The sequence below is a fragment of the Acinonyx jubatus genome, chromosome D3 (genome assembly GCF_027475565.1).
Source record: "Acinonyx jubatus isolate Ajub_Pintada_27869175 chromosome D3, VMU_Ajub_asm_v1.0, whole genome shotgun sequence".
In the NCBI taxonomy this organism is placed as follows: Eukaryota; Metazoa; Chordata; class Mammalia; order Carnivora; family Felidae; genus Acinonyx; species Acinonyx jubatus.
The window spans coordinates 18,622,154-18,648,566 of record NC_069392.1 but is presented as its reverse complement, the minus strand read 5'-3'; the positions used below and the strand labels follow the sequence as shown (position 1 = coordinate 18,648,566).

The window sequence follows — 26,413 nt, the reverse complement described above, 5'->3', positions numbered from 1 at the left end:
TGAGAAATTAAGATGATTTTACTATTTAAGCAATTTAGCTTCTTTTGTCTTCAGCTCTCCATTCCAGGCCATCATCTGGGCTTTGCCTTTCATAACCAAAAAGGCCACCAAAGTATCTTCCTAAACCACAGCCACAAAACACTCCTTTCCTAAGTTAAAACTGGCACCTTCCATATCTCGGCTGTTGTAAATAATGCTGCAATGAACATAGGGGCGCATATATCTTTTTGAATTAGATACATGCACCCCTATGTTTATTGCAGTGTTATTTACAGTAGCTAAGCTATAGAAGCAGCCCAAATGTCCATTGATTGATGAGTGGATAAAGAAGATGTGGTACATATTCACATATATATGATGTAAAATTATATATATACACATATATATGATGGAGATAAATATATATATATTTATATATATATATATATATATATATATATATATATATATACATACATATGATGGAAAATTACTCAGCCATAAAAAAGAATGAAATCTTGCCATTTGCAACACCATGGAGGGATCTAAAGATTATAATGCTAAATGAAATAAGCCAGTCAGAGAAAGACAAATACCATATGGTTTCACTCATATGTGGAACTTATGAATCAAAACAAATGAACAAAGAAAAAAAGAGACAAGCAAAACACCAGACTCTTAAATATAGGGAACAAACTGGTGGGCACCAGAGGAGAGGTGGGTGGGGTGATGAGTGAATAGGTGAAGGGGATTAAGAGTACTCTTACCGTGATGAGCACTGAGTAATGTATAGAATTGTTGAATTGTTATATTATACACTGAAACTAATACAACACTGTATGTTAATTACACTGGAATTTCAAACTAAATAAATAAATTTCAAAATAAATGTAAATTTTTAACAAACTGGTGCCTCTCAATGCAAATCAAAACCACAATGATATACCACTTTATACCTACTAGGGTAGATATAATTTTTTATGTAATTAAAAAAACCCCAGAAAATAGCAAGTGTTGGCAATGATGTGGAGAAATTGGAACCCTCCTGCATTTGTGAGGGGAATATAAAGTGATGCAGCTCTTATGCAAAACGGTTTGGCAGTTTCTCAAAAGGCTAAATGTAGAACTAATCATATGATCCAGCAATCGCATTCCTAGGTATATATATATCCAAAAGAATAGAAAGCAGGAACTTAAAAATGTATTTGTATAATAATGTTCATAACAAAATTATTCACAATAGCCAAAAGGTGGAAACAACCCAAGTGTCCAACAATGAATGAATGGATACACAAGATATCGATAGATAGATAGATAGATAGATAGATGGAAATATATATAATGGAGGGGTACCTGGCTGGCTCAGTCAGAACAGCACATGACTCTTGATCTTGGGTCATGAATCTGAGTCCCATATTGGGTGTAGAGATTACTTAAATAAAGAAAACTTAAAAAAAAAAAAAAGAAATATATATAACAATATTATTCAGCCACAAAAAGGAATGAAATTTTGAAATATGTGATCATATGAATGGACCTTGAAAACATTATGCTTAGTGAAATAAGCCAGACACAGAAGGACAAATATTAGATGATCCCACTTACATGAGGTACCCAGTATAGTTAAATTCATAGGAAGAGAAAGTAGAGGTTACCTGGAATTTAAAAACAGTACAGGTTATTCTGTTACTGGTAACAGAATAGAGGTTATCAGTGACTGGGGAGGGGAGAAGGGAGAGTTATTGTCTAATGGGTAGAGAGTTTTAGTGGAGGATGATGAACAAGTTTTGGATATAAATAGTGGTGATGGTTATACAACATTATTAATGTATTTAATGTAATGCCACTGAATTGTACATTTATGAGTGGTAAAAATGATAAATATTATGTATCTTTAACCACAATACTAATTAATTAGCTGATTGATTGATTATTGGCAAGTCCCAAAATTTTGCCATTTTTGCTTTTGTTTATGTTTCTATGGGGGAAAAAACTATAAATGGAAATGTATTACTTAAACCGTAGGGACTTGGACATCACAGATTAATACTACAGTCTATGATCACGCAAGTATTCATTACACATGCATTTACTGAGCACCTACTGTGTGCAAAGCACACCATGTTAGGAAGTTGGGAAGGAAAGGTATAAAAATGAATGAGTTTCAGATTGTGCTCTGAAGGTAGAGTTGTCAGATTTAGCAAATAAAAATACAGGAGGCCCACTTACGTTTGAGTTGCAGGTAAACAACTAATATGATATCCCATGCAATATTAGGGTTGCACTTTTACTAAATGTTACTCACTGTTTACGCGAAATTAAAATTTAACTGAATGTCCTACAACCCTGACGGAAGAAGTTTACAGACCCGTTAGAGAAATAAGATGTTCACAAATCACCAGAGTATAAAGTACAATGAGCCGAGCATCAGAAAGTCAAGGGTGTGAGAATTTGGAGGTAGAAATTACTACATTTAATTGTAAATGGTCTGCTGTTTTAGTACTGTACAAGTATATGTAATGTTACTAAGTGGAGAAAACAGGCTATTTTCAATATTTTTATTGTTTTTCTTCCTCCCCTCGCCTTTTTGCTTACTCAACATTCAACTGGGGCATTTGGGTAGCTCAGTTGGTTAAGTGATGGACTTCAGCTCAGGTCCTGATCTCGTGGTTCATGAGTTCAAGCCCTGTGTCAGGCTCTGTGCTAACAGCTCAGAGCCTGGAGCCTGTTTCAGATTCTGTCTCCCTCTCTCACTGCCCACCCCCCCCCCCCCCGATAGTGCACTCTCTCTCTTTCAAAAATAAATAAATAAACATAAAAAAAAAAAAGATAGAGATGACAACTATACAGAAGAGAAGATGAAGATGGGCTTGAAGAAGAGTGAGTGTGGAGGCTGTGTCGGGGGCTCCAGAAAGGGCACTCTGAGGAATGCATATCTGGGCGGAAGACTCAATGGTGGACAGTTGCCTGCCATGCACATATCTCAGGGAAGAGCAGTACAGGCAAAGGGAACAGTAAAAATCCTGATGCAGGAACAAAAAGAAGGTCAAAGTGCCTGGGGCGTAATTACACACAATATATTCTCATTAAACAATTGCTTATTCTCTTGTTTTTCTCATTCCTTTTTTGAAGGGAGTGTAAGTTCAAATTGAAATGGTTAAATGATAGGCAGCCAAGAAAGATGAAGCTAGGCATCCAATAACCCACAAACTGTTAGACTACAATGACTTTCAGGGTTCATTTAATTTTTTAAATAATTTTTAAGTGTATTTATTTATTTTGAGAGAGAGAAAGTATGAGTGGGAAAGGGACAGAGAGAGGGAGAGAGAGAGAATCCCAAGCAGGCTCTGTGCTGTCAACCTCTGTGTCTATATAACCGTGAGATCATGACCTGAGCTGAAACCAAGAGTCAGATGCTTAACCAACTGAGCCACCCAGGCGCCCCCGGGTCCATTTTAAACCCACTTTTCCAAGACGCATTTTCGAGAATAGTAACAGTCAACATCTCAATCACTTATAATGTATGATGTCAGTTGCATGTATTATCTCATTCAGTCCTCTAGCAACTCAGAAGCAAACTCTCTTATATATCATCCCTATTATCTCAGACACTGAGATCCACAGAGGTAATCTAGTGGTCAGCAAGACAAGTTGGAAGTCTTGTCACTATGCCGTAGTACCTCTTTCTACTTTTAAAGACATCAGGAACCCATGGATAGTAGGATGGGCTGATTGACTTTCCATGAAAAATGAGTTAGGTCCCTGATCTTGGCTAAAGAGCAGCTTTTTCCTTCCTTCTTTCAGACAGAGATATGTTGCATGCCCTACATTCCAGCAGTTCCCAGGGCAGATATCTACAAAGGAAATCTACCAGCCTACTGGTAATACACTTAGCTGATGCCTAAACTCAAAATTGTTGTTATTATTATTGTCATTATTTCTTTTTTCTTCTTATGGTATCTGTCACAATTTTGAATTATATAAACCTCCGTGTGATTGGTGAATATCTGTCTTTTTAACTAACGTGAAAGCTATGAGGTCAGGTGAGTGAGAGGCACCTACTATTGTTTGTTTTGTTTTGTTTTTTTAATAAGTGAAGACACTCCCCTTTGGGATCTCCTGAGTTTGGATTGTTAAGCTTAAGAAAAAAATAATCAGATATTTTACCAGCAAAAATGAGTTTATTTGGGATTAACAGAGAATTGAAATTCAGGATATGCAAGCTATGGCAAAACCATAGACAAGTCCAACAAACAAAGGAGAGAAACTTATGGCCAAGAGGAACAAAGTTGGGAGGGGTTATTTTGAAGGAAAGTCCATTGGAGAAAAGCAAGAATTCAGGGCAATGACAGTTTCTCATTGTCTGGGTTGCATGGGGTAGTCAATTTATTGTAGGAGATGCAATGTACATCTTTTCCTACTGGGGCCTGGAATTGATGATTCTTTCCTCTGGAGGATTCTTCTGTGGGGTCTGTAATTGACACTTCTTCCTATAAGTGACATTAAGTGGTGTGCCTCTCCCTTTCTAGGAGCTAGAAGCTTCCCCTTCTAGCATGCTAAGTCCGTTTTAACAAGGTTTCTCTTTATTAATTTTCACAGGATAGGACTACAGAGAGTGGACAGAATGCTTTTCCATCTCTTTGCATTGTGAGGTAAACAATGGTAAACTGCAAATCAAGCCTTAAAAATGAGGCCAGGCAGTGCCTGCAGTGGTAAAGCCTCCAGATTCAGAACTATATACGGGTCAAAGTCTAGCTCTGCCACTTACAAAGCCAAACACTTAACTAAGCTCTGTTTCCTCATTTATTCAGCAAGCATTCAGAGAACGTACTATGTTACTAGTCTAGGCTCTGGGACAGAGCAGCGAGCAAGAATGAAATCTCTGCCTTCAGGGACCTGACATTCTAGGAGGGATAGCAGGTACTCAGAAAATAATAAAATGTACATTGAACGCATTAATGTAAATGGGGATGAGTTAAGAGGGATGTGGGAGAGAGAGGGAACAAGGGGAGGGAGAGTGTATGTATGTTGAGCGAGTGGGAGAGTTGCAATTTTATTTTTATTATTTTTTTTTTCCTCAACGTTTTTATTTATTTTTGGGACAGAGAGAGACAGAGCATGAACGGGGGAGGGGCAGAGAGAGAAGGAGACACAGAATCGGAAACAGGCTCCAGGCTCCGAGCCATCAGCCCAGAGCCTGACGCGGGGCTCGAACTCACGGACCGCGAGATCGTGACCTGGCTGAAGTCGGACGCTTAACCGATTGCGCCACCAAGGCGCCCCAAGAGAGTTGCAATTTTAGAAAAGGATGTCCAGGTAAGGGCTTCTTGGGAAGGTGGCATTTGTCAGATGGCAATACAGTGTCTATTTCTTGGGCCTGTGGCGAAGATCGAAAAAGAAAATGCACAAATTCGTTAAAACAAACAAACGAACAAAAAAACAAAACAAACCAAAAAACCTTCGATAGATCCAAAATGGACGCAGCAGACTCCTACGTAAAGAGACCCGCGTGGAGCTCACAAAAAGGGGAACGTTGGTCACAGCGGAATGGTGATCGAGGTGGACGTTGCCCCACACGGACCGGTGATCCAGCTGAAAATTGGCCCCGGGCGGAAACGCTCGCCAAACGGGAATGCTAACCCCGTAGGAACCACTTGCGACAGGGCTACACTGGGCCAGGGATTTATGGTTACCCTGGTAACGGCGTGCGCCGGCTGGGCGGAAGCAGCGGCGGAAGGAGGCGCGCGGGCGGGGACGGAGGCGAGGCTTTCGGCGGAAGTGAGCTCTCCGCCGCTTCGAGCCTGGGAAGATGCTGCGTCGTGTGTGGCGGTGGCTGTGCTTCGGCCTGGGCAGCCTCCTGGCGGGGCAGGCGGAGGCCCCGAGCCCCGTGGAGCCGCCGGAGCGGAGCAGGCCGTATGCCGTGCTGCGTGGGCAGAACCTGGGTGAGAGACCGCGGGCTGGCGGGCGGCGGGGGCGGGGTGTGAAGGTGCAGCTCTTTTCCGAAGGCTCCGCCCCGGGGCTGGTGCCCAGTGGGCTCTCCCTGTGTGCTGGTTGCATGAATGACCTGGGAGTCGAGCCCCCACTTCTCTGGCTGCGCGGGCCCAGGCTAGACAACAAGGGTGACTTAATGAGAAAGGTAAGGAGGAGTGCAGCCCTGTTTTACGGACCAAAGTGAAATTCAAAGAGATGAAGTTAATTGCCTACGTTTACACAGCTAGAATAGTGGTATTGGAAGACAGTATTCCCCCCCCCCCCCGCCCTGCTTTTCGAGCGTTTTCGTTATGCCCCTTCACTGTGAAGAAAAGAGCCAAATTAGTACCTGTTTTCGCTAACCTAAAGAAACCCGGAGAGGATTAAAGGCAAAAAGTGGAAATAGCGTTGGGCGGGTTTTCTGCAGTGCACACCTCCGAGCAGTGGGAGTGGCACCACCAAACTTCCTTCCCTGGAGCTACACTCGGCATCTTAGCATCAAGCCGTTATAGCTTTGAAATGTGTCTTAAGGAATCGGAAAAGCCTAAGACAGGTTGTTTGGGGGTCTGGGAAGCTCAGACGTGATTCCATGTAAATTAATGGTAATTGCTTTTTCCCTTCCCACTATTTCTGCTTACTAAAGGTTTCATAGGCACACTACCTTCAGAGAGCAGGAGAAACTTGTACTAGAACCTCGGTTTTGTGGAGCTTGAAACCTACCTTTTGGGAGGAGCTCTAAAAGACACATACACACACACACACATACATACATACATGTGGCTGGCTTTGAAAGGGGTCCTGAAGCTTAAAGCTTGGCCGACTTCTGCCAAAGTCAAAGTCCTTCCTTTCCCACTGTACCTCATGGATACATCTGTATCTCTATGCCACAGAGAATCATTTTGGGTTATCTTGACTCCTCATGAATTCATATTGAATATATGTATCGACCACTTACTGTATTGATACATTCAGCATTCTGTCACTCAGGTTCTCCTGAGTGGGTTCCACGTGCTCTGTGGCTTAATCCTTTAGAACAGAGTTTCTCCACCTGGGTACTACTGACATTTTGGACCAGATGGTTTTTGGTGGGGTTTGGGGGAGGCGAGGCCCACTGTCCTGAGCACCATTAGGGGCGCCTGGGTGGCTCAGTCAGTTAAGCATCTGACTTTGGCTCAGGTCATGATCTCATGGTTCATGAGTTCAAGCCCCACGTAGGGCTCTGTGCTGACAGTGCAGAACCTGCCTGGGATCCTCTGTTTCCACCCCCCTCTCTCGGCCCCTCCCCCACTTGCACACTTGCTATCTTGTTCACTCTCTCTGTCTCAAAATAAATAAACTTAAAAATATTAAAAATTAAACAACATTAAAAAAAAGAAGACGTTGAGTGGCATCCCCAGCCTTTACCCACTAGATGCCAGTTGCACACCTGGCTCCTAATGAGGATAATCAGAATATCTCTGGACATTACCAGATGTCTACTGGAGGCCAGATCCCCCTGGTTGAGAAGCAATGCTGTAGAAAAATACTGTTCATAGAGTGGTCTGCAGACCAGTGGGTCCCCAAACCACTTATCTGCAAAGAGAGGACTACAGAAACTAAGCGTTTAGAAATTTAAAAATTTGACATTGTTGCAACATTGTTGCAAGCAAGTAGAGACCAGTCCCAGGTGTCCCTGGACTGTAATGCTTTGCAGGCAGAGGGAGCTGCTAAATAGTCATGCATATAGTAATGACCTGGGACAGGGTAAAAGTTATAAAATCTAGTCCTTTACCACAGATGGTTTGAGAAACACTTCCCTAACAGTCCTGTGCAGTGGGCATTTTTGTCTCCCATCTTTTCAGAGGAGGGAACAAACACAGAGAGATTGTATAACTTACGTTAAGATCACACAGCCTGTCTATGATCTACATTGGGATTCCCAGTCTGGGAACCCAGTCTGACCCCAAACCCTGAATTCTTGACCACTGTGCTATGTTGCCTATTCAGGGCATAATAATGGCTTTCAATTATAATATGCATGTTATATGTCCACACTGTTGCTGAGTGCTTTTCATAGGTTACCATAGGTAGGTTTCAAGAACCCTCGTGGGGTGGGTTTTATTTGCCACGTTTGATAGATGTAGGAAATGAAGCTGACCGATGGGAAGTAACCGTAAGGAAGGACCTAAATAGTCTTAGGTTCTGCCTGCACCTGCCATTCAGGCAGCTAATACCATGTGCAAAGTGTGAGAGAGGTAAGAAGATGAAGAATAGAATTTGTCAGGCCCCAAATGGATCGCTGTCCAAACGGATATTGTGTAGCTAACAATTCATTATTTTAAAACAGTTTTGAGATTCCGTTCTCCACTTCCAGTCACCTGCGTACCTGCTTTTGGAGTTTGTTTTTTTTCCAGAGCGCTTCCAAAATGTAAAATGCAAGAAAATGGTTTAAATAGAATAAGGCAACCTAGGTTCAGTTTCAGTCAAATTCATGGAATTCAAGACTTTGAAAATAAGGGCAGGTATTTAGGTAACGAGGCCTGTTTTTGAGATATGACTTTTAGCTTGTATAAGTTGTAGGTTGTCTTTGTCACCTGTGTCTTTTCTTCCCCTTCCCCCCCTTGCATAAATATATATATATACATAGAGAGAGAGTCAGCTTTTAAATAATAACGGGGTTCAGTGTGGGGGCATTTTTGTAGGGATCACAAATACCCCCACATTACTGACTTAAATAAAACTGTGGTCAAATCTTATTTTTTCAGTAGCCACAGTGGAGAGCAACCATGGTTAGGCTCCAACTGGAACCTGGCATGGGCCCACATATTTAAAAACAAATGTACATTTGCTTGGTGAAGGTAACATTTTGAACTCTCCAAAGAGCTCTGAGGTAGTCACACAAATGGGATTGCCCTTTCTTTTGCTGGGTTGCTGGTTGCGTTAATTACTTTTAAAATTTTTCTTTATTTATTTTGAGAGAGAGCAAGAGCATGATGGAGAGGCAGAGAGAGGGGGAGAGAGAGAATCCCAAGCAGACTCTGCATCGTCAGCACGGAGCTCGACACAGGACAAACTGTGAGATCGTGACCTGAGCTGAAATCAAGAGTCAGACACTTAACCGACTGAGCCACCCAGGTGCCCTGGGTTATGTTAGTTTAAAGCCCTGGTTCTTATGTCTAGTACTGTACTGGGGCTCAACCCAGGTGATGAGTTGGAGGCCCTATTTCTCACTGGAGCTCCTGGAGATTTTAGATGTGAAATTTGCTCTCCAAAATGTAATAGGTTTGTGAACTTAGTTCATTGCTTCTTGGCTCAGAAGGCCTTTGTCAAGACTCGTCTAGAGATTGAAATGCTTCACTCTTTTTTTTTCATCTCAGTTTTTATGAATGACTTTAACGTAGTTGGGCGCCTGGGTGGCTTAGTCGGTTAAGTGTCAACTTCAGCTCAGGTCATGATCTCACGGTTTGTGATTTCGAGCCCCACATTGGGCTCTCTGCTGTCAGCACCGAGCCTCCTTCAGAACTTCTGTCCCCCTCTCTCTTTGCGCCTTCCCCACTCATGCTATCTCTCTCAAAACTAAATAAACGTTAAAAAAAAAAAAAAAGGAGGGGCACCTGGGTGGCTTAGTCGGTTAAGTATCTGACTTCAGGTCATGATCTCATGGTTCGTGAGTTTGAGCCCCATGTTGGGCTCTGTGCTGGCAGCTCAGAGCCTGAAGCCTGCTTCGGATTCTGTGTCTCCCTCTCTGTCTGCCCGTCTGCTGCTCGTGCTCTGTCTCTGTTAAAAATAAATAAACATTAAAAAATTTTTTTAAACTTAAAAATGTGGTTGGGCTCTCTGCTTCTGTTCTTGTGCCCTATAATCAGATGGTTCTCCGTATAGCAGCCAGAGGGATCTGTTTTCCCTACTGAACCAGATCATGTCATTCTTTACGTAAGGTCCTCAAAGTCATGTTAAATCCCATGTTGCCTTTATGGTCTACAAAGCCCTGCGTGTACTGGCTCCAGCCTTCCTCTCACTTCATTTCTTGCCTTTCTTCCTTCCCCTTCAGCCATGCTTGCCTCGTTCCATTCATTGGCTTTTTGGGCTTGTGTGGACCTCAGGGCCTTCCCTTGCTGGCCCGCGGGGCCGCAGTGCTCTCCCTGCAGGTCTTTGGGCTGCCAGCTCCTTCCTTCATCGTGGTCTGCCATTTGTGTGTCACCTTCTCAGGTCCTCTCTCCACCTCCCTCCCTGCTGTTACCCAGCCTCTACCCGTCACTGTCGCATTCCTTCGAGCCGCGTGAGATGCTCTTATTTACGTTTTTTCTCCCACATACGTGGAAACATCCCAAGAGAGAATCTGTTTGTATCCGTCTCCCACACACCCGGCGCAGTGCCTGGCACCGAGTGGCATTTGATAAATCATCGTCCGTGAACGGATGAGCTATAGAAGCTGGAGGTGCCGCTAGGAGGTAACCTGTCTTCCTTTTGCAGTGTTGATGGGAACCATTTTCAGCATCCTGCTGGTGACCGTGATCCTGCTGGCATTTTGTGTCTATAAACCCATTCGGCGTCGGTGACAGCCGAGCAAACCAGTTCTTCCACGAGTATTTGAGAAAAGAATAAATTGTGTTGCACATGGGTCATTGGAGAAGTTGGAATCAGCACCTTCCTGCTTGGAGATTACCTTCAGTCTGGACTGTTGTCAAATGTGAAATGATTTAGAAAAAACAACTGGCAGTTATTTTTTCCTAACACTGTAATGCAAATAATTGGGTCTGCTTCTCAGTGTTTCTTTTTGTACCTGGCTGCACTTACACTTGTTACAAGGAAGACCTGAAGCTCCAGGTTTTGTGTAGAGATGAGAAGACAGTAACTATGTGAGCAGTGTTAAAACCACACTGGGAAGGTCTGAATGTTTGAAAATACTCATTAGAAGTAGACTTAACACGTAGACATTCCCTTCTTAGAAGAACCATTTGGTCACAGTGGGGTTAAGAATCGCATATGTTTTTAATCACACTGAGTTGGCCTAGAATGCTCCGGTTGCAGAGCAGTGTCAGCTGTGGGGAACTTAGGCCGTCACTCCTCATGCTGCATCGACTCTGCACTCAAATGCCCCCGTTCAGGTCAGGGTCACATCACGTAGGCCTGTGACCGCACGCACCTTCGGCTGGAAGGTTCTGAGTTAGACTGGAAACGTTACTGGTTGGTCTATCTGAAAAAGAGCTCCATCCCACCGAAACACATTGATCTCCCTTGGGCTGTCCTTAAGTCTTTCTAGGTGGTGGCCTAAAACTTGCGGCAGCTTTGCAGATTTGGAACCTAAAAGAAACTCAGCAGGAACTCTTTTTAGCCCAGGGTGAGGAGGTTCTCAACCAACAGCGTGTGTTCATTGTAGGAGGCAAAGTGGCAGGTGGGTGTGTTTGCACAGATTTAATTTCAACCTCGAAAACGCTGCTATTTTGCACTGTTAGACTGGATTTTTTTTCCTATTGAAATGATACAAAGTGGTTGTCAGTATTTATTTTAAGGGTGCTAAGTTTAATTTTTTTATTAAATTGAAATGCTTACCTTGTACTTAAGTCACAGCACTGATTTTTTTTTTAATCTGCACTAAATGTGAAATAACTAATGTGGGATACTGTAACTGTTTGACTTAAGGATTTTGTTTGTAACCCTGACATTGAGCCATTGAATGTTCACTGTTGAGCAAAGTGTCAATTAAAGTAAACCTTAACATGCTGTTTTACTCCTAGTGATTATTTCCCAAGCGTCTAAAATGCTGGTGTGCATTTGAATCTGATCTACTCAGGGAAGCACCGTGAGGTTGAATTTTAAGTTTATGTGTAAAATAAGACAGCTGCCCCAAGCCAAGGTATTATTTCAGAAGACTGGGCTGTAAGTAATCTCTCAGGCTGGGTTAGGGGTCAGAAGACCTGGATTCTGGTCCCAGCTCTAATTACAGACAGGCTTAACTTCTCTAGAGCCTTGGTTTTTTCATCTGTAAAGTGATGTGTACACACTTTATCTTTCTTAATTGTGGTGAAGATCAAATGCTGTGAAACCAATATAAATAAGGAGGGGTCACCACCTTTGGCCTGTCCTATAAAAGACTGTGGTTATTGACTGACTGCAGTGGAGAGGAGTAGGTGGGATTCTGAGACTGGCATTGACAGTTAAGTCCCAGAAGTGCACACCCCCACCTCATCTGGAGCGCCGTTTTGATATGCTGCCTAAAAATGTGTAACAATTTTTTGGATTTTAAAGGAAACAGTAAAAACTTGGTAGGCCCAGGGTGCCTGGGTGGCTCAGTTGGTTAAGCATCTGACTCTTGATCTTGGCTCCAGTCATGAGTCAAGATGACTCACGGTTCGTGGGTTTGAGCCCCACATTGGGCACTGCACTGGTGACGCAGAGCCTGCTTGGGATTCTGTCTCTCCCTCTTTCTACCCCTTCCCTGCTTGCACATTCTGTCTCTAAATAAATAAAATTAAACAAACAAAAAAAGAACTTGGTAGGCCCATAAACCTTGTAGCCTGCTGTTTGTTTGCTCAGTGATCACTAGGCAGGTTACAATAGGATCATGTTCCGGTTTTCTGAAACAATCTTGCAATAGTTCTTCCACATACAAACCCAAACCTAGCCTACACCTTCATTCCAACATTACCATCTGTTCAGTATGAGACTGCAAGCTAAAGTTAGAGGGTAATCTTTATCGAAAGTGGCTTATTACAGAGTAAGGATACAAATCTCAATTCTGGGGGAGAGCGAATTTTACCCCAAACATTCATGCACGAGAGACTGACCACTAGTCCTTTACGTGGAATTATTTTACCTTCATCTCTGGTTATACAGGGTGGGGAGGTAGCCCAGACCTCCCAAACTGAACAGTGCCCTGAATACCTACTGTATACCCAGATGAGCAACGTTCACTTCCTTTATACCCATCATAAAAATGATTTCTCTTAGTAAACAGTAATTTTATTTTTAAAAAATTTTTAACGTTTGTTTATTTTTGAGAGAGAGAGAGGAGACACAGAATCCAAAGCAGGCTCCAGCTCTGAGCTGTCAGCAGAGCCCGATGCAGAGCTCGAACCCACGAACCAAGCCGAAGTCAGACGCTTAACTGAGCCACCCAGGTGCCCCTCATCTCAACTTCCTTTAAAATGGAGATTACTGGGGCGCCTGGGTGGCGCAGTCGGTTAAGCGTCCGATTTCAGCCAGGTCACGATCTCGCGGTCCGTGAGTTCGAGCCCCGCGTCAGGCTCTGGGCTGATGGCTCGGAGCCTGGAGCCTGTTTCCGATTCTGTGTCTCCCTCTCTCTCTGCCCCTCCCCCGTTCATGCTCTGTCTCTCTCTGTCCCAAAAATAAGTAAACGTTGAAAAAAAAAAAATAAAATGGAGATTACTAAATCTGCAAGCGCTGCTCGGGATTTAGGGACTCTGGAAGACTTAAGAGTATATTACATTTTTTCCAGCTGGACCTCAATCTTAAATCCACACATTTCCAGGCACAGGCCTCATGTGGATTCTGAAGCCCTTCACGGCACTGCACATAGTACCGTGGGGCTGCTGTCATGCACTTTGTCTTTGAGGTCTTCCACGTTCAGCAGGAAAGTGGTGGTTTGGCAAGTCTCTGTCCCCTGGTGTCACATACACACTTAGCTTCCTTGACAGATCCCTCACGTTATGCATGCTCCGGGAACAGAGTGTCGAGCACTTTGTTGTACTTAGCTCCTAGCACTGTCTTACGTGCAAAAGTTGCTCGGCCAGGCCCCCTAAGCTTTAATGAACCTAAAGGTAAAGAAACCATTAGTCTTTTAATTAAATAATCCAGCTACTGCCTCTCATGACTGACGACTAAGTTTTCTTCATGGTGTCCCTCCCCCCACAACCCCTCCCCGCCCGGCTCAGTGTTATTTTACCCCCAAAAGCAGAGCAGCTCCTTCACATCTTCTGGGAAACACCAAGGCCTCGTTTCTGGAACCCAAACATTTTTTGCCGGTCACTGCCCTTTTTTTGTTTTAATCACAACATAACTAGGTGTAGGATAAACCTGGAAGCCCCCACCCTCACCTCAACTTGTGAGGACAGCCTCATGAAGCATTTCAGCTTCAGAGGGGAGAGCAGATTGATTCGGTCACATGAGCGATCTGATGTCAGCCTGGCTCCCCGCGCTCCTCGAGGGCCAGCCATCTCCGGCAGGCGGACTGGGGTCTGGCAGCAGCCCCGGCACCAGCTGGCTTTTTAGTTTCCTTCTGAAACGAGTAGCATTTGGTGTGTGGACCGTACGACCCGGGTGGGAAGGCTGGGAGGGGCAGGTCACCTTTGTCACATACTCTTGAGTATCGCAAGGCATCCTCGTGCTCCGGTCACGTACGTAACAGGAAGTGGGAGCGACCAGAGAAACCGTATGAAAAGGGAAAAAAAAGACTCCAAGGCCGTCTAGGATATCGTACGAGCACCCTCTTGGGAAGCAATCTTTATTTGCATTTTACGAGAGTGGACACGTAAATGAAACACGCTGCAACGGTGGACACACGCTCAGTCCCTTTTTAACTGACTTCCTGGGGAGCCCAAGACCTCAGGAAGCACAACAATGGAATGCAAACACAGAAATTACTGATGATTCACCGCAGTGAGTAAACGACGTGGCCTAACTGCAGCTATTCCCAAGAAGCGTCTTCACGCAGGGAAAACGCTAGGTGAACGGGCGTGCCAAGCTGGGTCTTTGAAACGAATGTGACACTGCAGTACACTGGCCTTGTGTGCAGACAAAGAATCTTGGCCGGACCGTGACAGACAAGGCAGATGGTTATGTGGAATCAAAAGCACAGTTCTTTGTGGCTAACAACGTTTTACTGGCAACGCTCACTGTAGGATACAGACGTTCACTCTAACAGTAGTCTATGTCTCCCTTCCGATCCCTAAAGGAGCGCAACAGATAGGAAACAGATGCAGAATGAAGGGGGCTGTTGTTTACCAGGGCATTTCAGTGCAGCCTGTGGGGACGAAGAGGCGGGCCAGAGGGACGGTGCCCTCATCTCTGTTCCCCTGGCTTCTTCCGTTGTGTTGTGCGATGGTTATTTACAGAAGGGTCAGATAAAATCGTTAACTACTAAAGGTATCCAAAAAAGGCCTGAGAAGAATCTGGTTAAAATGTATAACCTTGTATTGCTACTGATGGGAGGAGTTGTTTTTACATCTTTTAAAAATAATAAAAAGATTCTGTTAAAAAATATATTTATCCAGAAAGATGCTGACTTGAACTCTAAAAAGCGATGCGGAGTCATCATTTTCCCTTTGGAACACAGAGCTACTCTTCTAACTGCAAGTCTACCCCTTCCTCTGTAGTGAGCCCAGGCCCGCGGGGGGGCCGTCCTAGGCCTCGACGTGGAAATCTTTCACGCGGGAGGGCGTGGAACACACCTGGTTTTGGTTCTGGGCTGGCCCGCTGTGTTGGCCAGCCTGCCCCATTCAACAACAAGCCTCAGGCTCTCCTAGCTGCTCCTTCAGGGCCAGGATTAGCTGCCTTGGATTTAGCCTGGAAGATCCTGCTCTCAAAGGAACCGCCTTTATAAATTCAACTCAGACCCCTCAGTAAGTGGAGTGAGGTGGTTTGAAACTATTGGTAATTTTTAAGGCTAAGGCAACATCCGTGGTCATTTGTATATCCTAATGTGATGCAAATAGCCCTAATCTAAAACCTGTCCTGTACATGTCTCCTCTTTAACTTTAGCTGGGGGTGGAAGGAATGGACGAAGGTGGAGGAGGAGGAGGAACAGTGATAGTGTCCTAGAAACCCTGTATAAAGGTAAAAACAAAAGAGTAGATCGGCACAGATCATTCATTTCTTTGGTGAACTGTAAAGAAGCGTCTCATAAATTCTCATAAACCACGCTGCTCTAAAAAGGCTGCTGCTCTCATATATAAAAGCACCCTGACTCTGCAATAACTTGTTTTGTTATCACTCCTTGGTAAAAAGTAATCTACAAACTCGCGGGGATTGGGGTTTTTGTCTAAAGCTGGTAGTAAAAATGTGACCTGCAAGCCAACAGCTAATGGAAAGTGACGATGCTCTCCTCCCCTTAGCCTGGAGATGGGGCCTGCCGGTCCCCAGCCCCTTTCCAGGGGGAGGGTCGTGGGTGGGCCCAGGAGCCCCTGGTCTTGCACCTCTGAGTAAAGAAAGGGCAGCTGCTGTCTGCCACATATGTGCGAGGCTGCGAGGCGCAGGCCCTCGGCCCCGGGGCACTGGCGACGCAGCACTGGCGCGCAGCTCGCGTGCAGCCCAGAACCTCCGCTGGGCGCGGCCGTGGGCACAAAGGTCTATTTGTCAGTCAGAGACAGCTGTAAGACCTGCTGGAGCTCTGCCTCCTCCTCCCGCAGCCGGAGCTCCCGCTCCTCCAGCTCTTTGGCAGAGAGCTCCATGGCCAGCTGCAAGTCGCTATCAAAACGGCTTGTCTCGCTCATAGCACCAGGGCACAGGCCTTCCGTGCTGGTGAGGAGGCTCTCCTGGATGGCCCTGCGGTAGAAGGAAGAGGGGGAGGAAGACCGATCAGCAGCAGCATCTACAGTTGACCGCTCACCGAGAGCACCCCACGCCAGGCACCTGATCGGCATTGCACATGCTCCGTGCCATTCAATCCCACAGAACCCTGGAGGCGTGGGTGCCGTGTACAGGGGAGAAGCCCGAGGCGCAGAGAGGTAAAGAAACCTGCCCGAGATCACCCAGCTACAAAGTGATGGGGTGAGGAATGGCACTTGATCTCTTTTAAAGCAAAACCCAAGTTCTTCAACAGGCTTTCGTTTCTGCCTGGAGTATGTGAAAATACTTACAGAATAAAGGTTTCCAGTGTCTACCACCCCCTCCTTTAAAAAGATAATCTACTTGTGTCTGTAGCTGTTCCCCAAAGCCTCATCATTTTTAAAATCGTATAAACTTCCCACTGAGGGTTTCTCAGACCCTGTATAATCATACATTCTTTGTAGAAGATCAGACCGATCAAAAAGCCATTAACTAGGCACCTTTCTGCCAATGGCACTGGCCTGGGACTAGTCCACAAACAACTCTATCAACGGTTCCTGGAAACAAGGCTACCAAGCGTTTAGAACGACTTTAGCAAGTAACTGCCACAAGAAGAAGCAGAAGAGCCAACTCTCAAGTCTCTCCTGCCAGGCAGGATGCTGGCACCAAGTGCCTATGTCCACCTGGGTGTAATCACTAAGAGTCATGCCAGTCACCTCTCATACTGGGCGTCATAGGCATGTGTCTGGTTGATCCCTCCATTCGAAGCTGGTCCTGAAAGTTCCTACAAAAAACAAACGTGATGGACATGAATACCTCCTAGAAGGAACAGGTGTCGTACTGATTAGGAAATGGAAGTGGCAAGAACAAAACTGGAAATGTTGACATGCCCATTATTGGTGGCACTGTGCGAAAAACGAACAGGGACTTGGGTCATCTCAAAAACGACACCTAACTGTCAGGTGGCATATGGTTTGCTGCTGTGATTAACACCCACAGCCTCTCATACTTGACACAGAACAGTCTATCAGAACAGCTTTGGGCAAAGTTTAAATGAACAAAGCAGACAACTCCTAAGCAAGGTGACACTACCTAATTCAATATTTGTCATCTTTGACTCTGACTACTCCCCTTTGCAAAATTTATGCTCAACAAAGGTTTATGCAGGTATTAGGGGGAAAAATAAGCTCACTATTTGAGGGGAAGGAGAGCGTACTGGACTGACCGTGATGTCCAGGCACTGAGTCTTCTCCCAGGAGGCCTCACAAAGGGAATATGCTGGCCGTGGGTGTGATCCTTGGCCCAGCAGCAACTGAATGGTTCTAAGAATGGAGCCATGGGAAATGGACGTGGGGAGGGCTCACACTGCCCAGTCTCTGAGTCTCCAGAATAAAACCAGAATGCCAAAAATCTGAGCTTGGACACTGGAGCGTTGAGAGGGTGCCCCTCTCAAAGCTTAGCCGACCTGTGAGTGCGGGGGCTGGGGCCGCTTCACCACGGAATTTCCACTCTGCAAACATACTGGATGAATGATGGAAGGAAACAAGAAACCAACCAACAGACAGGCTCCAGGAGCCCAGGACACACCAAAAGGTGGTGGAAACAGAAGCAGTCCGGACCCCAGCAGTGTCAAGGAGAGCCACGGGGGGGGGCAGGGATGGAAGGACTTGATGTTGGGCGAGGGGACCACACTGTCGGGATGGAAGGACTGATGTGGGGCGAGGAGACCTGGGGAAAGACTCACCTGAAAAGACAGAGGGCAAGGGTTCTTATGCTGATCTGCCCTATCCTTAGCTCCACCCTTAGCTAGGCACTCTGCCAGAGTTTGGGATTATGCCCCTTACAATGCAATAAAACATTTGAGCAAAAAACAAAATTTAACAAAGAATCAGCCACTGTTTTCATCACACACTTACTGAGCGGCCACAACAGTGTGACTGGTCTGCCATGGGGAGAAAGCTGGGATTTAAATCCACATGCAGTCTTATGAGACCTACCAACACATGGACGATATTCCAGAAAAAGTACAATGATGTGAACTGGCATGGACTTACGGTTTCAGTACTAGAAAATTAGCACACTCCATCTGACAAATACATGGTCATTGGCTGCATGGGTGAACCTGGAAGGAAAGTCTATCGGGAGACATCCTGTGAATGCTCCTAACGGGGGCTGTACAGATGGTGTCATGTAAGATGCTTTTGTGGAAGACCAGGTGCAGAAAATATCTCTGTAAATACCGTGACTATACCAAACTCATTATGTAGGGTGAGTCTTCCGAGTTAGCTAAAACTGGAAACCTCCCCTTCCCTGCCATTTGTTCTGATAAAGGCACCTGGCTCCTGCTGGACTCCAGTAAACTCTGCTGGATGGCAAACTGCATTATCTCGTAATCTTCGTCTTGTAAATGCACATTTCTGCCATTGTCTTGAACGTGATAAGATTCCGGGATTTCAAAAACAGACTGATCAACCTCAAAGTTTGTGACCTGGGAAGCTGAAACACAAGGGGTGATAGTCCGGTGCCTGAATCAGTAAAATGCAGTTCCATTTTACGTTTATAATTTAAAATAAAAAAAAAATTGTTTTTAATGTTTATTCACCCTTGAGAGACAGACAGAAACAGAGCGTGAGTGGGGGAAGGGCAGAGAGAGAGAGGGAGACACCGAATCTGAAGCAGGCTCCAGGCTCTGAGCTGTCAGCACAGAGCCCGACACGGGGCTTAAACCCACAGACTGTGAGATCGTGACCTGAGCTGAAGTCGGACTCAACCGACTGAGCCACCTAGGCACCCCCATTTATAATTTAAAATTTATAAAAACATTTTCAGTTAAAAAAATGAGAGAATTAAAATGATTAAAATCAAGGCTTGCTACTATGTGAGAGATTTTGAGGAAGAAAAACCTTGACAGAGAAAAGTACCAAAATACCGCCTTTTTGTTTTTTTTATTTTAGTAATAAAATTAACTCATGGTCAAGAAAAATAAAGATTTCTCTCTCTCTCTCTACCCTCTTTCTCTTATCTCCAAAGTCCAGAGGTAACCAGTGTTTACTTGTATGTCTTTTGAGGAATGCAGTGCATATATGTGTATACTCAGTCACATCAAGATCTCTTTGTATTTTTTCATTTTTATGAAATATGGTAAACACATGAAAAAAGTGTAGGTCTGTAAACTAAAATAAAAAGATAATAACATGTCTATGTATCCCTCAACTAGTCCAAGACACAGAACACTATTTTTTACACAGTGAAAAAAAACAAAAACGAAAACGAATTGTTATGTTTCTATAAACTATCAATGAGTAACTAGAAAATAAAATTGAGTGAATAATCCATTTACAGTAGCATCCAATGGGGCGCCTGGGTGGCGCAGTCGGTTAAGCGTCCGACTTCAGCCAGGTCACGATCTCGTGGTCCGTGAGTTCGAGCCCCGCGTCAGGCTCTGGGCTGATGGCTCAGAGCCTGGAGCCTGTTTCCGATTCTGTGTCTCCCTCTCTCTCTGCCCCTCCCCCGTTCATGCTCTGTCTCTCTCTGTCCCAAAAATAAATAAACGTTGAAAAAAAAAAATTTACAGTAGCATCCAAAAGAATTTGGATGGAAGGTAAGGGAGCCTAAGGAAATTTTGGGGGGTAACAGAATTATTCTACATCTTGATTGTGGTGGTGGTTACATGGGTACACACGTTTGTTAAAATGAACTGGGGGCACTGAACTAGGGGCACCTGGGTGGCTAGTTGAGCTTCCAACTCTTGATTTTGGCTCAGGTCATGATCCCAGGGTTGTTGAGGTTGTGCCCCTCATCAGGCTCTGCACTGACAGCACAGAACCTGACTGGGATTCTCTCTACCCCTCCCCAACTCACTTTCCCTCAAAATAAGTAAATAAACTGTAAAATACATAAACTAAGGGCAGCTGGGTGGCTCAGTCAGTTAAGCGTTGACTTTGGCTCAGGTCATGATCTTGAAGTTCTTGAGTTTGAGCCCCGCATCGGGCTTTCTGCTGTTAGCACAGAGCCAACTTTGGATCTGCCCCTCTCTCTCCACCCCTCTCCCGCTTATGCTCTCTCTCTCTCAAAAATAAAATAAAATATACATTTTTAAAAAATGCACTGAACTGTCACACTTAAAGTGGGAGCATTCATACACCTCAATAAAGTTGGGTCTTAGGACTATGCTGTCTTTTTAATACAAGTGGGGTCATATTCTACAAGTACGTTGTTTTTTCACGTACTCTAAATGAAATCTAAACTTTTCTCTCATTCAGAGCAGAGATCTACTTCATTAGATACTCCAATGTCAAAGTGAATAACTAGTTTATAATAACTGAATGTGTGTGTGTGTGTGTGTGTGTGTGTGTGTGTGTGTGTGTGTGTTTTAAATCACAAAGCCCCAACTTTACCTGAATCCACCTGGGTCCCCTCCACATTCTGAGATCCAGTTTCTTCAGCAGTGCTACAGCCATTAACGTTTCCAAATGTAATCCGTGCATTTAAGACATGAAACAAAGGAATTTCTAACAAAACAAAAGCTTTTATAAATAAACTTTACGCGAATAATAACAGTAGCCATCATTTCCTGAGTGCTTACAGTGCTAGTAAATACTTTTTATAAGTCAATGTCAAATACTTTTTATAAGTAGGACTTCCCTAACATAACAACCCTCCCCGATATACAGATGGGGAAACTGAGATTCAGAGAGGTTAAGCAACTTTTCCTAGATCACAGTGAATAAGTGGTTGAGCCGGCATTGAACAATGTGTCACAAATATGCAACTGTCCAAAATTTAAGTTCCTTACAAGTTGTATGTGTTATATATGGTGTTAGGCATTCCAGTGTGGGCCCTAAAACATACTGATGGTGTCCACGGTCTTCCTCAAGAAACTATCTGATCTGATGCTTAACTTAAGTAAGGTTTGACATGAAAACAATGAAGGTGTCACATTTTTGTGCCTTTTTACATCTGTTAGCATCATCGGTAAATAGAACTGGTGGTTGGGGGATCTAATTTTGACGTGCAAAAGAACCAAGAACCATGACACTTCTCCAGCTGTGGTAAGCGAGAGGGTAACTGTGTCCTGCTCCATCAGGTCTGCTACCTTTGCCTGATCATTTGATCAGCTGCCGCCTGCCACCTTTGCCTCAAATGCTCTGAAGCCCGGAAGCACATCCTGTCACCCACAAAAGCCTACAGATGCTCCGGGGTTTCCAGATGGTAGACGGTACCTATCTTGACAGGAAATCCAGGTGGGAACTCCAGCTTGATGAAATCTCTGAGCCGCGCAAAGTGAGCGCTGGTTCGGGCCATGAGGTCAATGATGGGGATGACCTGCTCCACGAGGGACAACGGAAAGTCCTCGCACATCCACAGCATCGCTTTAAACCTGCGGGACCAACCGACACAAAGCTGAGGCCGTCGTCCCCAGAGAAATGGGACTGCTTCTACACAGCCAGCTAGACAACACCAGCTTCCTCACTGCCCCGTCTGCCCAGTCACCGTACTTCTCTTAATGCGGAGCAGGGAAGGGGCGAGACCCGTGAAGAATGCAGATCACCGTGCAATCTGGCAATCAGGAGAAACGGCCTGCCCTGTGACCTCCCCCTGCAGCAGTCTGAATTGACTGAAGACGCTGATAGCTGGTGCGATCCTTTCATTTGATCAGCTGAAGCTTGTTGGCAGCAAAAAACACAAGGAATTCTTACATCCCATCTCTATTCTATTTGGAGAAGGGCTTAATAAGAAGATGGGCAATCTACTGTTAGCTTTTATCAGGTGAAGTAACTTCAAATTATGTTTAAAGGAAGGGGACACAAAAATGACAACAGGACACCAGGAAACAGCAGAACTTCTGAGACAAGAATCTGTAAGCTGAAAATGGCTGCTGAGTCTTACTTTTGCGTTCTAATCGTGAGCTCCTTCGGCCTTCCGATGTCCCGGTCTTTCAGATCAAACTCTTCATTAAAGTATTCATCCGGCGTGATGGCTGTGGGGTTGTTGGCGGTGGCACACTCTGTGGTGAGGTCCTGCCGAGCCAGAACTCAGGGGAATTAGAAATGCCAAATGGTGCTCACAAGTGGAGGCCTACAGCACTCAGCCTCTGAGGCGGACACGTTAACCAACTACGGATCAGGAAGTTCTAGTCATTTCCTCTCCCCTTTTCTTTCAGTTACTGCGCTGAAAATCTATAAAGGCATTATGTAGCAAGCCTAATGGGTTTCCCCGTGTCAAAACATTTCTCCACTCTCCTTTGCATTTTTATCTCCTGATTATAGAAACAGAGAAATATCTGACAGCATGGAAGATCTGGAAGGCATGGGAGTTTAAGTTCCAAATCTGTCATGCTCTCGCTCAGGACACTGGAAAGGGAATCTCATTTCTCTGACCCTCTGCGATCGACTGTACCAACTTCATGTAGTTAGAAAGGATCAAGTCAGAAAATGCCTGTGAAGGCACTCGGTTGAAATAAAAAGTCCTGAATCCTGTTTAAGTTTACAGATGAGAAGGCACCTTCTACAGTCACGACCCTCCTCTAAAATTTTTACCTGCAAGATTCATCTAATTCTCTTCTAAAAGAGTACCTTGAGTTCTGGCTTGGGAGCGCTCTTCAGCATTGCAGCCACAGTGGCCTCTTCAGGATTCAGTAAATGCCATCGCGGCACAGAAAAGTCATGTCCTTTGTTGAACCTGAGAACTCGCTGCTTCCACTTACCCCTTGAGCACCGAACTGGTGTTCCACGGTTCCCAACAAAGACTCCAGGGGGTTCCTGTCCGCTACAGAAGGGGGGAAAGGTTTAATGTCTAATATTATACCTTACTTCTGACTACAGAAAGAGATTCTCATGCTATCTTAAAGTTGTGGATCCCAGCTACCTACATCAGGAAGTCCATTTATGGATAGGGTGGCAAAATCATCCACAGTCAACCATTGGCTAATTTATCTCTTATAGGACATACTTTTTATTAGGGTCTCTAACCTAGATGAACAACAGCTACAAGAAGTAAAGCAGAAAAGCAGCAAGAGTTTGGATTCAGGAGTGAGGCTGACTGGGCCGCAGGGTCCTCATCTGTCAAACCAGAGTCCTGGTGGCAGTGGGGGCAGTGAACAGTAACTGAGCGCTGGCCTCACTGAGGGACCGTCTCAAAGGTTTGTGTGAGGGAGCTCATCTCATCCTCCCAAGCACCGCCGTTTCACTGCTGAGGGACCTGAGCCACAGAGGGTGCAGGTAACTTCACAAGGCCACAAGACTGGCCACCAGTGGGGCTGTGCGAGAACAACCACGTGTTGGCAATGCTTTGGCTCACAGCCCCGGTTCTGTCCAAATCTTTCACGGTGAGAGTTTGGACTAAATCACTCATTCTGGTGAGAACTAGTCTCCGATATCCTTAACTACCTTCCCTGCCTTCTTGTTTCTTCGGAAACGATTCGCCTGAATGGCTTTAACTCCCCTTGAAGCTAACTACAGGTAATACCTTGAAGAACAGGTCAGTCTAAAGGAGATTTTTGTAAAAAGGAAGTTAGGGCTAGGATTAGCCTGACCTGATCATGTTAACCCCCAAACTGAACGAAACCAACAAAGGCTCTCTCTAGCCTAAGGAAAAGCGGGGAGAATTACCTTTGTATCTCTTTTTTTCTTCCTCGGTCAGGTGTTCTGTCCGGATTTTGGTTATCACACTCACATTGTTTACTGTGTAAACCTTGGGAGACGTGTGCAAAAGAAAACAGTGACACAGGGAATCAAAACTCAAAAAATAAGCATAGCAAGAGCAAGAATGCTGAAGCCAAAAAATAAATAAAGAAAAGAAAAAAAAAATTCCAGCAAAATAAAAATGAGAAATGGTTGACAATCATTAGGATCCCTCCGAGAAAATATACAAGCTAATCAACTTAGAAATGCATCAGCAACTACTTGGCATCTCTGACAGTTTTAAAGACCGAGGAGTAATCGGGGCAGGGACGGGCTGCATCTCCCTGCCTGCCCTTTGTGTTGCTAATCGCTCTCAAACAAATGTCCTGATGTTGAGGCCTCCCGGCTGGATTTCTAGCGCTAGGGCACCCAAACTGGCCCCACATACTTCTCCGCTGATTTGTGGCGATCTTATAATAGGACGGACTTAGACAGCCATCTGCTGGGCAGAAGGAAAACAGAATGAACACAAGGTTCTCTCTACCTGTGAGGCTTCAAGAGGAAACCAGCGAGTCACTACTTAAAAGGGATTCCATCGATGGACAAAAAATTATTTTCACCGCCAGAGTGAATGCTCTGTTGTCAAGGTTGACTGAGAAATTTGGGGGTCTGGAAGATCAAATCTCACGGTAAACAGAGAATTAGCTGTATGCCATACGTGGATTCCCAACGTTCAAAGACTGAGGAAGCAGCGGAACGACTGTGTCTAAATGTGTCTCGCTGAGCATGACGTAAGCCTCTTTGCCCCCTCCGAGGTCACCAGAGGATCCTGCGGCACCGCACTCCGGCACGGGAGCCATCAGTCCCTGCTGTACTGCAGGGCTAACGAAAGGCCAGGAGACAGAGGCGTCCCAGCTAACAAGATGCCAGATGACTCGACTGACAGTTGTTTGCACTATGACAACTACGTTCTTAACGCACTGATGTCATGTAAGTGGGTGTCAGGCCACTGGTTCCAATTAGGCTGACTAGGAAAATGGAGGCTCATTAAAGCTACTTTACTTTTTTTTTTTTTTTTTTAACCCACTCAGGTTATTAAAAAAAAAAAAAGATCAACATGCAGGTTTCAGTCTAATCCTTTCTTTTTCTGCTTAAAGAATTAAAGGAACAGTCACTCCTCTGGGGACAACTGGCACCCGTGTTCATTTCTCTACGACATAGTTTCTCTTTTGGCATACCTAGGGACCTCCTCAGGACATGCGAGCCCATTTTCTGCACATCAGATCAGATACAAATCCAAGTGAGAGACACTAAGCAGCATTTTTTCCCCCAGAGCATCTCCACGGCACAGATGCATGAAAAAATCTGAACAGACTCCTCATTTGCATAGAAGCTAAATAGCTATATTAAATCTTATTTTAAGAGTTTCCTTTTACCTTTGCTTCGTAACCATTAACAACTTCTGCTTTATCTGTCCTCCAGCCCCAGAATCCGGATTTAGTTCTGATAAAAAGTGAACACCACAAATTTCTACATGTACAATATGCCATTCAGATTTATCCCTGAAGCCTTTACAGTTTATTTCCCCCAGCTTAAGTTGGTGAAGGACACTTGGAGATTACGGTCCTATTGTCCACAAAAGGATGCTCTCAGTGACAGATGGCTTAAGTAGCCCCACCCCCTCCCACTGTTACTAATCAGCTCGCCTCACCCCTGGCATAGAAAGCCTCTATTCTTGGCGTCTGTACAAAAATTGCCAGCACAGGCGACAAAGGTGGTGACATTGACTGGACAGCTGTCCTAAAGAAATGAGTGAAGATGACCAGCATCCAAGGGCTTGCCACGAGGTGGTATCTGGGTCAGAGCATTTATCCGGATCACCTTAACTGTGGGTATGGACATCAGTGGCTCTGTCCCCATGAGCAGCCGCATCTCAACTGAGGAATTCTTAGAACAACGAGGCACAGACCATCCTGCTCCTCAGGAGAGAGCGGGTGGGGCAGGAACTCCTCACTGTGGCGAGCTGCTTGGAGAAGCCATTAATGCCTGCGAAATGGCTTGGGAGTCGCACGTTTTACCAGGTTTGGTGCAGCAGGGGAAAGGATGTTAAAAGCAGTTTTCCAGCCCAGACAATGACTCCAGGTCTGTAGGACTGCTATTAAAGTAGCCTAGCATCCCAGCAGCAATGACAGCACTGCTAAAGTGCCTGAAAACCCAGTTATTCGACTCAACATACTCCTGGGGAAAAATGCATTTAGGAACCAAGAGCAGCCAAGAGGTTCTGGTTCTTTTTCAAAGCAGCGCATCCTGGGAAATACTACCACTCACAGGGAAGCCCTGACAAGCCTGGTCTGCCC

General features: G+C 44.9%; 2 protein-coding genes across 2 annotated transcripts in view; one reads left to right on the top strand and one right to left on the bottom strand.

Annotated features, from left to right (window-relative positions):
- The first annotated feature begins 5,639 nt into the window (after positions 1-5,639).
- On the top strand, positions 5,640-11,652 carry CD3H12orf76 (chromosome D3 C12orf76 homolog). Its single transcript, XM_027044095.2, has 2 exons — positions 5,640-5,921; positions 10,402-11,652. The coding sequence occupies exons 1-2, from the start codon at positions 5,789-5,791 to the stop codon at positions 10,485-10,487; spliced, it is 219 nt and encodes a 72-aa protein (XP_026899896.2). The 5' UTR covers positions 5,640-5,788; the 3' UTR covers positions 10,488-11,652.
- Positions 11,653-14,355: 2,703 nt separating this feature from the next.
- The window catches only part of ANKRD13A (ankyrin repeat domain 13A), a 32,487-nt gene continuing 20,429 nt past the window's right edge, over positions 14,356-26,413 (bottom strand). The window contains exons 7-15 of the mRNA XM_027044094.2: positions 25,493-25,559; positions 24,045-24,126; positions 23,141-23,202; positions 22,324-22,454; positions 21,657-21,814; positions 20,832-20,945; positions 18,770-18,930; positions 17,151-17,218; positions 14,356-16,431 (exon numbers count right to left, since the gene is read on the bottom strand). Coding sequence (XP_026899895.1) covers positions 16,236-16,431; positions 17,151-17,218; positions 18,770-18,930; positions 20,832-20,945; positions 21,657-21,814; positions 22,324-22,454; positions 23,141-23,202; positions 24,045-24,126; positions 25,493-25,559 — 1,039 coding nt within the window. The 3' untranslated portion in view covers positions 14,356-16,235. The remainder of the gene's footprint in view (positions 16,432-17,150; positions 17,219-18,769; positions 18,931-20,831; positions 20,946-21,656; positions 21,815-22,323; positions 22,455-23,140; positions 23,203-24,044; positions 24,127-25,492; positions 25,560-26,413) is intronic.

Excerpts from the sequence above, each read along its gene's own strand:
- CD3H12orf76 (XM_027044095.2), top strand. The coding sequence starts at position 5,789 with ATGCTGCGTCGTGTGTGGCGGTGGCTGTGCTTCGGCCTGGGCAGCCTC. Across the intron at positions 5,922-10,401 it reads GCTGCGTGGGCAGAACCTGG|TGTTGATGGGAACCATTTTC; the intron begins GTGAGAGACCGC and ends TTCCTTTTGCAG.